Source organism: Paralichthys olivaceus, chromosome 4 (assembly GCF_024713975.1).
Source record: "Paralichthys olivaceus isolate ysfri-2021 chromosome 4, ASM2471397v2, whole genome shotgun sequence".
Taxonomy (NCBI): domain Eukaryota; kingdom Metazoa; phylum Chordata; class Actinopteri; order Pleuronectiformes; family Paralichthyidae; genus Paralichthys; species Paralichthys olivaceus.
In genome coordinates, this window is record NC_091096.1 from 27,941,383 (window position 1) to 27,954,303 (window position 12,921).

Consider the following 12,921-nt stretch of genomic DNA (forward strand, 5'->3'; position numbering starts at 1 on the left):
TCTTCTGTCTGACCATTTTTTACTTACATTTGAATTCAGAATTGTTAATTACGTCAATTCTGGACGGAAATTCTACTATAGTCGATGTCTATCCGACAAAACTGTTCACAAATTTAAAGAACTGCTCCCCTCTTCCCTTCCCTTTCAGCCATGTGTCAGTACTATACAAGAAGATTATCAAGACCTTACTCCCACACTTTAAGGAAAATGTTTAAGGAAAATGTTTTTAAACATCTTTTTTTACTTAAAAACAACATAAACAGTAGTGCTGTTTTGAGGTAGACATTAGAATACAGACAAGCGTGTCCTCCTTAGTTTACAGATTTTGTGCGAGAAACACCAGCCTGTCAACGGCATCTGGCTTCAGAGATGCTCTGTGGCAGGTCACAATATTGCCACTGCAGCTGAAAACCCTTTCGGAGGGTGAACTGCTAGCTGGTACCAAGAGATACTTTTTTGCCAGGTGGCTTAGAGCTGGAAAGACAAATTCATGATCCTTCCACCACTTGAGGGGATCAGTGTCACTCTCCACACTTGCTGACTGCAAGTAACTTGACAGTTCATTTTCAATAGCCCCCCTCTTGGTTGGTGCAGTGGTGGTTGCTGTGCGCTGCTTGAAGAAGCTTGCCAGTGTCTTCTTAGCTTTTGGTGCCACTGCTGCTGCTTCTCCATCTGCAGGCTCAGGCACAGTAGGCACACGTAAGTAAGGCTGCTGACAGCTGCTCTGATCAGCCAGTAGCGTCTCCACCTCCAAGACAGCTCTGTGCTTCAATGCATCGACCTTTTCACTTGGGATGTAGGTGGTCCTGAACCGTGGATCCACAAATGAAGCCATCTCCAGTAGGTCAGTAGTGGCTGGTTCAGAATACTTACTGTTGAGGTACTCAACAATGCTGGTCTTGATCGATTTGCGAAGCTCGCTATCACCCTCTTCACATGCCAGGAGACTTTCGTTAAAAAGGTGCAGCACAGGTTTCACATATGATGTACTCCTCACCTGACAAAGCATCGGTAAAGTCCTGGAGAGGTTTCAGGACCTTTTGGACTGCTTCTAGGACCTCTAAGTCCTGCCAGGTAGGGACAAGGTGTCTGGTCTTTATGTCACTAGACAGGACTTTGGCTAGTGCTCCTTCCTGCTCCAGGACTCTCTCTATCACCTGCTGCCTTGACCCCCAGCGTGTGGCAGACTCGGTTATGAGTTTGTGACTTGGCAGACCCAGCTGAATCTGGACTTCAGCAAGATGTCTCCTTTTCTTCCAGCTGTATGAAAAACAGCTTACAACTCTTTTGCACAGAGAAATGGCCCGAGTGACGCGCGTGTCATTCATGCCATGTCCTGTCAGAATCATAAAAAACTATTAATTAAATGGGTTTATGCGAGAAATTCAACTCTGGTTTCACTTTAACACACTCATACAGCCAAGTGCTTTCCAAAATCAAGCTTTAGATTTATTCTACATTAATATTATTTTCTCGTTTTATAGTTTATTTTTTTAATCAACACCAGTCCTAAACATAAATAACAAATATTATATTCATTTATTTTCTGAATTTTAATCCTGTAAGAGATTTTTATGTATTATTATTTTTGTAGAATTTATAAATGATGACTTTACTATATGTACATTTACTCATGTTTCGTTCTTGTTGTTGTTCTTAGAATGGATGCTATTTTTTAATGCTACTTCATATTTCTACTCCACTAAAAACTCCACACTGTTTAGGCCTACGTGTGAAAGTTGCAGACAGACACACACAGGAAAATAAGGAAAAACTAACATTTTAATATGTTTTTGTTTAAAGTAAAAAATCTGAATACTCCTTAGAACACTGCACTCACCAATAGCCAGGTGTAATCTGTGACTGAAGCACTGCATCTTCAGCCACTTGTTCAGCTCAACCGCTTTGACGATGTTGCTCCCGTTGTCGGTTGTTATAGCAACCAGATGCTTTTCTTGGAGTTTCCAGCTTGCAATTGCGTCCTGTAGGGCCTCAGCTATATGCTCACCAGTGTGATCCTGGGGGAAATAACTTGTCTGGAGACACACTGTTTTTATCTCCCAGTCTTGAATGAAGTGAACTGTCACGCTCATGTACGGCCCACACGTCCTGCTCGACCACATATCGCTGGTCAACGCAAAATGGGTCACGTTAGCGAGCCGGTCAGCAAGGCTCAGTCTGACTTCATTGTACATTTGTGGCAGTGCTTCTCGTGCAAAGTAGTTGCGACTGGGAAGCTCATATCTCGGGTCCATAGTTTTCAGTAGCTTTTTAAATCCGACTTGTTCCACAGTTGCAATAGGGACCATATCTTTAGCAATGTGATAGCCGCTGCCTAATGTTAGGCAACATTATCAGACAGCACCACATACAATTCCACTGCTATGCAGACGACACCCAATTGTATATTTCCATGAAGCATGATGAATCTAATCGCCTAGTTCAACTTCAGGAATGTCTCAAAGATATCAAGGCCTGGATGACCCAAAATGTTCTACTTTTAAACTCAGTTGTAATTGGCCCTAAACATCTCAAAGAAACACTGTCTGACCAGATAGTCACTTTGGATGGTGTCAGTCTGGCTTCCAGCTCCACTGTGAGGAACCTTGGAGTGTTGTTCGACCAAGACATGTCATTTGACCCCCATATTAAACTAGTGTCTAGGACGGCTTTCTTCCATCTGCGCAATATTACCAAAATTAGAAACATCCTGTCTAAGCAGGATGCTGAAAAACTAGTCCATGCGTTTGTAACCTCTAGATTAGATTACTGCAACTCTCTATTAGCAGGATGCTCCATGAAGACTGTTAAAAGTCTCCAGTTGGTCCAAAATGCTGCAGCACGAGTGCTGACAGGAACTAGAAGGAGAGATCATATCACTCCTGTCTTAGCTTCCTTACATTGGCTCCCGGTAAAATTTAGAATAGAATTCAAGATCCTGCTCGTCACTTTTAAAGCCCTCAACAATCACGCCCCCTCATATATCAAAGAGCTGATAACACCTTATTATCCAAGTAGCTCACTTCGTTCCCAAAACACAGGGTCTCTAGTGGTTCCAAGAGTCTGTAAGAGTAGAGCAGGAGGTAGAACATTTAGCTATCAGGCTCCTCTCCTATGGAACCAGCTCCCACTCTGGGTTTGGGAGGCAGACACTGTCCCAGCATTTAAAGTAAAACTAAAAACCTTCCTCTTTGACAAAGCCTATAGTAAGGGCTGGATCAGGTGAGTCCTGAATCATCCCTTAGTTGTGCTGCTATAGGTTTAGACTGCTGGGGGAACTCCCATTATGCACTGAGCACTTCTTCACTTCCCTCTGTCTCTCTGCCCCCCCCCACCCACCTGTTTATTTATTTATTTATTTATTTATTAGTTTTAACATGTCATCATGTCAAAGTGTCACTTTGTCCTCCCATAGTCCCTCTGGCTCTTCTCTCTATCTCGTTTCAGATAACTCCGGCACCGGGACTGCAGGACAACAACGACTACCATCACCATTGTCATCATTTATTACAATAACTCAGTAATTCATTCATATATCTAATCCTGTTGTAGATCACTACATTGTTATTGTTATAGTCAGCCTTGATACTGATGGTGCCAAATTGTTCCCGGTCTCTCTCTCTCCACCTCATCTCTCTCTTCTCTCCCCCGCTTTCCACCCATCTCTCCTTTCCTCCCCCCTTACTTTTCTTTCCTCACCCCAACCGGTCGAGGCAGATGACCGCCCACATTGAGCCTGGTTCTGCCAGAGGTTTCTCCCTGTTAATGAGGGAGTTTTTCTCTCCACAGTCGCCTGTGCTTGCTCATTGTGGGAACTGTTGGGTTTCTCTATGTTAATATTGTTTTAAGGTCTTGACCTTTAAATGTAAAGTGCCTTGAGATAATGTAAATTATGAATTGGCGCTATATAAATAAAATTGAATTGAACTGAACTCCCTCTTGGCTGGACTCCCAGCCTCTGCAGCTAAACCGTTGCAGCGTATCCAGAACGCTGCAGCGCGCCTCGTTTACAATCTTCCCAAATTGTCCCATGTGACCCCCCTCCTCCGTGACCTCCACTGGCTTCCTGTTGGGGCCAGCATCCGATTCAAGATGATGGTGCTGGCCTTCAAGGCCATCAATGCAACTGCACCTGTCTACCTCCAAACACTAGTCAGACCACATGCCCCAGCGAGAACACTTTGCTCATCTACATCAGCTGGCCGACTGGTACCCCCATCACTGAGAGCAAACAAAGCCCGCTCAGCGAAGTTGCGACCCTTCTCTGTTTTAGCACATCAGTGGTGGAACAAACTCCCGACCAATGTCAGGACAGCGGAATCGCATTCCATCTTCCGCAAAAGACTCAAGACTCATTTGTTCAGACTTCACCTCGACCCTGACTCCTGAGAACTGGAGATGAAGCTGAAACAGCGCCAAAATTTTCAGTGACATTACGGGAGGGGCATTACGTCTATAGTAGTTTAGCACTACCATAGACAATGAATGGGAATGTGTTTAGGGCCGTTTAGCTAAACAATCCACGGCTGCTGCGCGGGAGACAGGGGTCAATTCCCCGATGGAGAGGAACATATTTTTTACATAAAATGTCGAGAATTTCCTGTGAAAGTGAAAGAAATTTTAAAAACTGAATCCACACCTGCATCCACATTAAATGGGTTCCTCCCCTTCCATTCATCAAGTTTGCACAGGATCTAGAAAAGAGGGATTGTAGAGGAGGAAAAGATGTTCTCCATCTCATACATTATTATCTATTTGCTCAGGGTACTTTGTAAAAGACGAATAGAAGAAATATCATCTGAAAGAGGACAACAGTTTTGCTCTACTTCCACTGAATGTTGCTTGGTCAGAACCACTTCTTCCAACTGTCTGATTAAAGTTTTCATGACTTGTTCAGCATAATTTATATAAATAATATATAGATATAGATATATAAATTGTATAGATAATATCAATATACCTCTAGTAGCTGGGTTAAAGAAGACTGTGACTGTGTGGCTCCTCTTCATTGGAGGGATGAACACAAGAACAGCGAGATACTGTAGGACGAGGACACTGAGCCAGTGAGGCACGGCACTGTACTGACTGGCCCTGAACTGGATGTTAGTGATGTGCACCGTCTCCAACAGACTGGCCACCATCAGGATGAGACTGATGCAGAAGAAAACGTCTGCATACGACAGTTCAGTCAACTTTTCAATAACATCATGTATCTTAGCTATGATCTTGTGTTGGAAATGATGTTTACAATAAAACTTGAGGAACCTGTTGTTCACAATAAATTAAACAAATTAATAATTTCTTTTAAAGTCACACTGTCCCGTTGACCAAATAATTGACACACTTTTCAGTGGAACTACTTTCTACCAAGAAATGTTCCCTTTCCAGCATCACAGGGGTCGGACACTCACTGATGAGAGGCGTCCCCCTGGTGATGGGCAGCAGGTTGTTCATGATGAGCAGGATGAGGGTCATCTTGAAGGAGGACCGGTTTGGGGCCCAATAATACTCAAGATTAAACGTATGATACATCTTACTGTCTGGTTGTTCACGTATATGAGGGGCAGAGGAGATCTCAGCATGTAGATTCCTGAAAAGATCAATGGTTCAGTAACAACCAGTATACTACTGTTTACTTCCTCTATTTACTTTGTATTCTATTTACATGCTGAAAAACACATATGGGTCACAGTGTAGAAATTGTTAAATAAAACTTTTGACTGGGGCTGAGGCCTTAAGACAACAAGACAACAATAGACTTTATTTGTACACATTCACATGGATAGATATAATCTTTTTTTCTTTTTTAGAGTTTATTAGTCTAAGCCAAGAAATATAGCCTATATATCATCAAAAATCATGTACAAATACAGTAACAGAAAATCACAGAGACGGATGTAATTTAATATAAAAAACAAAGAGACACTGTGACACATACATTTGCCCGTCATTTATCTGGTCTTTAGTCAAACAGTCTCTTACCTTTGCTGAATAAAACACCTCACATGTGTAAAGTAGTTGTAGAGCAACATCTGCTGTAGTTTGTTGTTCTTCAGTCACGGAAGTTGAAGGAAAAGTCGAGGAAGAGAGACAGAGATGAAGCTGAAACAGCACCATAATGTTCAGTCGCCGGGAGGGGCATTACGTGCATAGTGATTTAACACTACCATAGAGAATGAATGGGAACGTGTAAGGGACGTTTAGCGCAGAAGGCCTGTGTTCGATTCCCGGCAATAGACTATTATTAGCCAATTTTTTGTATTTCGAAAGTTGAGCAGATGTAATGTCAGCATGTACTTCTGGAATTGGTTTATTTGTGTAACAGACAATGAAAACCATTTGAAACTTTTTTCTTGAAATATCACTTTTGTAATAATAAGATAGTAAAGTGGGCCTTTTCATGTTTTGAAAAATTTGTGGCAATGACATTGACTTGAAATTGAGAGCAGGCACTGCAAGTCAGAACTGTTCATCAATAGGAAACACAAGCATAGCATTCTGTTTACACGGTATATTTTAGAAGCTCATAGAATCAAGACTGTTCCCTTCAAGTCTAAATCACTTTTGTATTGGGTCTGTTGTTTGCATTAGGGGCCAGCTGGGCTTTTAGCCCCACCCTGCCCGAGGTGTGAGTTGTTGGGCCATGAAGAGGTATATTGTTATCGTGGTAAAAGGCTCAAAGTTAACTAGAAAGTGATTCTGAGATTTACACACTTCCAGCACTACCAGTAATTCTTTCAAAATGACTTTACAAGCGTGGATACGTCATGAGCCATAGTCATCCATAGTTATGCTGCTATAGGCCTAGACGGCTGGGGGATCACCCATCAGGCACCAGAAACCAGCACCTTCTCTCTTCTCTCTCTGCCTTGTTTATTTTATTGTATCTTATTACATGTCTCTAATTCCTTGGGTCTTCTCCTCCCCTCCTTGGTCCATGCTGTGCGGCTCTCCGGAACCCATCCTGGCTCGGGTCTTGATGAGGGATGGACCTAGTGAGGTCACCGGTTTGTCGCAGGGCTAACGTGGAGGGTCATGCACCAGCACTCTCACCTGAGGACCTCTCACCTTTGGAGCCATGTTCACTACTACTACTGCACATGTTGGACCATGAGAGAGGTAGGAGTGCCCGGAGGGACCAACGCGCCCTTGGAAGACCATGCCAACATCCAGGTGGTGATTCCCGGGCTGGATTCAAGCCCATGACCAGAGACTGTGACTCCACCCCCCCTTTATTTCCTTTTGTTCCCCTATATATATATTTTTTCTCCACTCACCCCAACCAGTCCTGGCAGAGGCCGTTGATAGATACATGTAGGGAAAGTAGATTTAGTTCTCGTGGCCAATGTGTTTGATGTGCAAGTGCTGCCAAATATATACAGAATATATCCTTGCTGGCCCATCCACTGCAGACAGAGAGGGGAAAGCTGACATGGAGCTCCGGGATCCCCTCCGTCTCCTGTTTATAATGCATGAAAATCCAACTTAACTGATTAAAGCTTTTGACAAGACCAGTTGATGCAGTCGTATTTTTTATTATATATAAAAATATATTTTTATTTCTCGCCGGAGTAGTCCTGGTTTGGGGAGATTATTACAGCTGGAGGTGCAGCGTGCAGGGAGAAGAGGCATGATAACCTGTGTTATGTTATTGCTCATAGTTGTTTTAGCTTTATGGTGTATTTAGTGTTAGTCGTTCAGTTTTGATTGCTTTTTTGTCATAGGGTTAAATATTAAAACCCTATGTTGGAGCTAGTGAAATAGGAAGTATATTCTGGGGATGTATAGTACGAGACCTGAGGAGGTCTTTCTGAGCTTGCTCCACAGAGCGCTGTGTGAGCTTGGGGTTCAGGGGTTTTTTTGTGTTTTTTTTTGTTTTCCCCCTGCGGAGCTACTCACTCTATTCTGTCTGCAAGTGTTCTAAATGAAAGGTAATTGTAACTTCATTAGCTGGAATGTTAAGGGGTTAAATCACCCAGTCTTCTCACACCTAAAGAAGCTCAGGGCTGGGGTAGCCTTTCTTCAGGAAACCCACTTGCATGATTCTGACCAATGGCGATTAGGTAAATGCTGGGCAGGACAGTTTTTCCATTCTAACTTTAAAGGAAAGCCAGGGGTGTGGCCATCCTTGTTGATAGAAACATTCCTTTTGAGCCCTGCAACATTACAGCAGATAAATTTGGACATTTTACCCATGTTTCAGGCAAGCTTTACAATAAGCAAGTGGTCTTGGCCAATGTGCATGCGCCTAATGTTGATGACGTACAGTTTTTCAATAGATTTTTCTCTGAACTCCCTGATCTAAATTCTAATTTTTTAATTCTCGGGGAGATTTCAATTGTTATTTGGATGCAGTATTAGACCGCTCCTCACCTAAACCTACCACTCTCAGCAAATCCGCCAGTTACATTAAAGCATTTCTTGATGATTTTAGCCTTTCTGATCCCTGGCGGTTCTTGTATCCTACAGGAAGAGAATATTCCTTCTTTTCCCATGTCCACCACACTTACACTCGAATTGATTATTTTTTTATAGATAATAAATTCATCTCAAACCTTAAGTCATGTAAATACGAAAGTATTGTTATTTCTGATCACGCTCCCCTGGTTCTGGTACTAGCTTTTCCAGATGCTGACTATACAAGGAGACACTGGAGACTAAATCCATTGTTACTCTCCGACGAGAGCTTTCTCTCACACATCTCTACACATATTAAAACTTTTTTAAGCATCAATAGAACACCAGATGTGTCTAATAAAACAATTTGGGAAGCTATGAAAGCGTACTTAAGAGGAGAAATTATATCATTCTCAGCATATAAAAACAAGTGCTCAAAGCAGAAACAGACTGACATTGCTAATCAGATTTTAAACATAGATAAACAACATGTAAATTCACCTTCACCTGATCTGTACAAGGAGCGCTTGAAACTTCAGGCCGAATTTAACGTTCTTTCCTCTCATGAAGTCGAAAGTCTCTTACTTCGGAGTAAAAGTAACTATTATGAGCACGGTGGAAAAACTGGCAAACTCCTGGCTACTCAGCTGCGTGGGTTGAGAATGAACCAATTTATTGCTGGAGTACAGACTGATAATGGATGTATAACATCTGACCAGAAAGAGATTAATGACAAGTTTAGAACTTTCTACTCAAATTTATACTCTTCAGATTGTACAGCAGACTTTAATATTATGGAAAACTTCTTTATGTCCTTGACTCACCGTCCCTTTCTCAAGACCTGAGAAATAACCTGGATGCGCCCATCACCCAGGAGGAAATTTCAGCAGCTATATCTTCTATGCAATCAGGTAAATCCCCTGGCCCAGATGGGCTTCCATCAGATTTCTTTAAAAAAAATGCTGCTGATCTAGCCCCCGTCCTGTGCTCAGTGTTCTCTGATTCCTTAAACTCAGGTGCACTCCCTCCCTCGTTCAATCAGGCCTGTATCTCCTTGTTGCTGAAAAAAGGCAAAGACCCACTAGATTGTGCTTCATACAGACCGATTTCATTGCTAAACACAGATGTAAAGATCCTCGCCAAAGTTTTGGCCCACAGACTGGAGGATATCCTTCCTTCTGTAATATCGCCAGATCAAACTGGTTTTATTAAAAGACGCCAGTCGTTTTACAATATTTGTCGGCTATTTAATATTCTGTACTCCCCCAAACATTTGGATTCAGAGTGCCTTGCCTCTATGGATGCTGAGAAGGCATTTGATATAGTAGAGTGGAATTATCTTTTTTTTTACACTTGGAAAATTTGGTTTCGGTTCTGTCTTTTTGTCCTGAATCAAAACATTGTATAAATGTCCTTCAGCCTCTGTTTTGACCAATAGTCATTACTCTGAATACTTTGATTTACACCGTGGGACCCGGCAGGGTTGCCCACTAAGCCCACTCCTTTTCGCAATTGCCATTGAGCCTCTTGCAATTGCCTTACGTAGCAACGGGCGGGTACAGGGAATATGGAGGGGAGGAGTCGAACATAAAGTCTCGCTGTATGCAGGCGACCTACTTCTGTTTGTTTCAAAACCAACCACTTCTCTACCAGAAGCCCTCACGATCTTAGATAATTTCAGTCAATTTAAATAAAAGCGAACTATTCCCAATTAATAAAGAAGCTCTTAAACTTAACTATACCCATCTCCCATTGAAGGTGGTGAAAGATCAATTTAATTACCTCGGAATTTGTGTCACCAGAGAATTCAAAAACTTGTTTAAATCAAATTTTCTCACTTTATTTGATCAGGCAAAACAGATTTTGTCTCTGTCCCTTATTGGAAGAATAAACTCGATTAAAATGACATTGCTTCCAAAGTTCCTCTACTTGTTTCAATGTCTTCCCGTTCTCATCCCCAAATAATTTTTTAGGGCCCTTGACTCATTATTGATATTTTACATTTGGAATGGTAAACACCCTCGGCTGCGGAAAGCATTTCTCCAAAGATCCAAGCAGGCAGGGGGAATGGCTCTGCCTAATTTCCAGTACTACTACTGGGCAGTGAATATTGGGTGTTTGTTATTTTGGAGACATTTCCATCTTGAACCCACTTCCCCGGCCTGGGTTACAATGGAGGTCTGTGCCAGTAACCCTGTTTCCTTACCTGCCCTCTTAGGTGCCGCACTTCCACTTGCTTCGGATATTCCCAAGAGCAACCCAGTAGTTAAACACTCCCTGTTAATCTGGGGCCAATTTAGGAAAAGTTTTGGACTACAGCTTTTTTCACTTAAAAGCCCAATTGCTGCTAACCATCTATTTGCTCCTTCAATGGCTGATGGCGCATTCAATATTTGGCACAGAAAAGGTTTGAGATGCTTTGAAGATCTATACATTGATAATTGTTTTGCGAGCTTTTCTCAACTAAAAGAAACTTTTTGGCATTGCCAAAACCCACTTTTTTAGATTTTTACAAATTAGGACTTTTATACAGCGCTTAACGACCCAATTTCCTTATAAACCCCCAGTTACCCCTGTTGATATATTTCTTTCTGTTAACCCCACCTCTAAAGGTATCATGTCCAATCTATATAACCTTATTTCCAAACTGCACTGCTCTTCAGTGGCAACTATAAGAACTGCTTGGGAGCAAGACCTAAATTACACCTTTACAGAGGACACATGGGACTTGGTGCTTGATCGGATACACTCCTCTTCTATGTGTTCTTGACATGCACTTTTACAATTTAAAGTAGTGCATCGAATCCACATATCAAAAACCAAATTAGCGCGAATGTATCCTGATGTCGACCCTACATGTGATAAATGTAAAGGCGTACCTGCCTCACTCTACCACATGTATTGGACATGTCCCTCTTTAGGTAACTTTTGGACATTGGTTTTCCATGCGTTATCAGATATCCTCCATCATCGAATTGAGCCCAATCCCATGACTGGTATTTTTGGCATTGCTCCAGATTTGAACTTACATAAAGCTATGCTCAACTTTCTTGCTTTTGCCTCTTTACTAGCCCGACGAGCTAATTCACTTAAGTGGAAGGACCCAGCTCCTCCTTGCTGTTCACATTGGCTCAGAGACATGATATCCTGCATGAATCTAGAGAAGATTAGATACACTATTCGGGGATCAGAAAACAAATTCTACAGAATATGGCGCCCCTTCTTGGTATTTTATGAAAAACCTTCAACAATAATTTTTGACCCAGCTCCGAAAGCTGCCTGAAATGGACCACACTAAATGTCTGATTACTAGCAGCCAGTTTGTGCTAGGGTGAAAAGCTGATAGTGTTGGGAAGAGGAGAGTCTAATCTTTAATTTGGTGCATAAAGGCAAAATTAAGCGAAATTTTTCTACTTGTCAGAGCCACTGTACCAGGCGATGTACGAGTTCTTACCCCTTTTGCAAAATAACTTCCGCAAAATCCCACCCCCCCAACCGAACTCCACTCCCCGCCCGCTCTCCGCTTCCCCAACGGGCGCTGACCTTCGGAGACGTGTGCATTTATCAGACCCGTGGTGCCCCGGCTGCTTTGGTGACACTAGATGACCTCGAACTGATCGCTGGCCCTCGTGGTGGCGACGTCTCATTCGAATGTCTGCCCTATCAACTTTCAATGGTACTTTTTGTGCCTACAATGACCACAGGTAACAGGGATTCAGGGTTCGATTCCGGAGAGGGAGCCTGAGATCAATTATTATTAAATTATTGATGACCATATACGACAAAGAATGACATAATGTGCCACACTCACGGCTGATGAAGGGCTGGATGCTGAGGGTCAATGAATTGTGTGAGATGTGTCAAATCTGTTGGTTATTATTTTTGTTCATTATCATATGTAAACAAATGTAGGCAAGATTTTTAAAATATATTTTGCATTGAAGAAATAATTGTCTGCATTCAGATTGAGCTCTATATCATCAAATCAGTAATGATTGGATGACTAATGTGCATAACAAAGACATACATATTACATAAACCAATCCTTTTAGCCCATTATTAAGTGGAACATAGTAAATTAAATTAAATGGAAACAGTCAAACACATTTGCAGATGCATTGACAATTGTATTGATTTAATATACACACATACAAATATTAATAATATGCATTTTCATTAATATTTTATGCCAGTGACAGTATTCGACCAACACTCACAAAGCACTGCTCAATAGCCATGAATCTATGAATAAAATTAAAATATGAAACCTTTATTTGCAGTGTAAAATCACATTGAACACATGAACAACACACAACAATACAATGCTTAATCACAGAATGTCAGTGCCTGTGTTGTGCATCAATAGCTCTCAGACACTAAAATCACATAGATCAACATGTAAATATACATCCTCTCAATTATTTCGCATCAGTTTTAGAAACCAGCCAGCATCAAGGTCCACACTTTCCTGACACACACACACATTTTTTACAAACACGAATCCAAACATGCTGCAGAAATGCA

At 41.8% G+C, this 12,921-nt stretch overlaps 1 protein-coding gene across 1 annotated transcript; it reads right to left on the reverse strand.

The window, feature by feature from the left end:
• Nucleotides 1-316: 316 nt before the first annotated feature.
• Nucleotides 317-2,309, reverse strand: LOC138407395 (E3 SUMO-protein ligase ZBED1-like). The gene is made up of 3 exons (XM_069523061.1): nt 1,841-2,309; nt 998-1,336; nt 317-930 (listed from the first exon to the last, which is right to left on the reverse strand). The coding sequence occupies exons 1-3, from the start codon at nt 2,307-2,309 to the stop codon at nt 317-319; spliced, it is 1,422 nt and encodes a 473-aa protein (XP_069379162.1).
• Nucleotides 2,310-12,921: the final 10,612 nt, after the last annotated feature.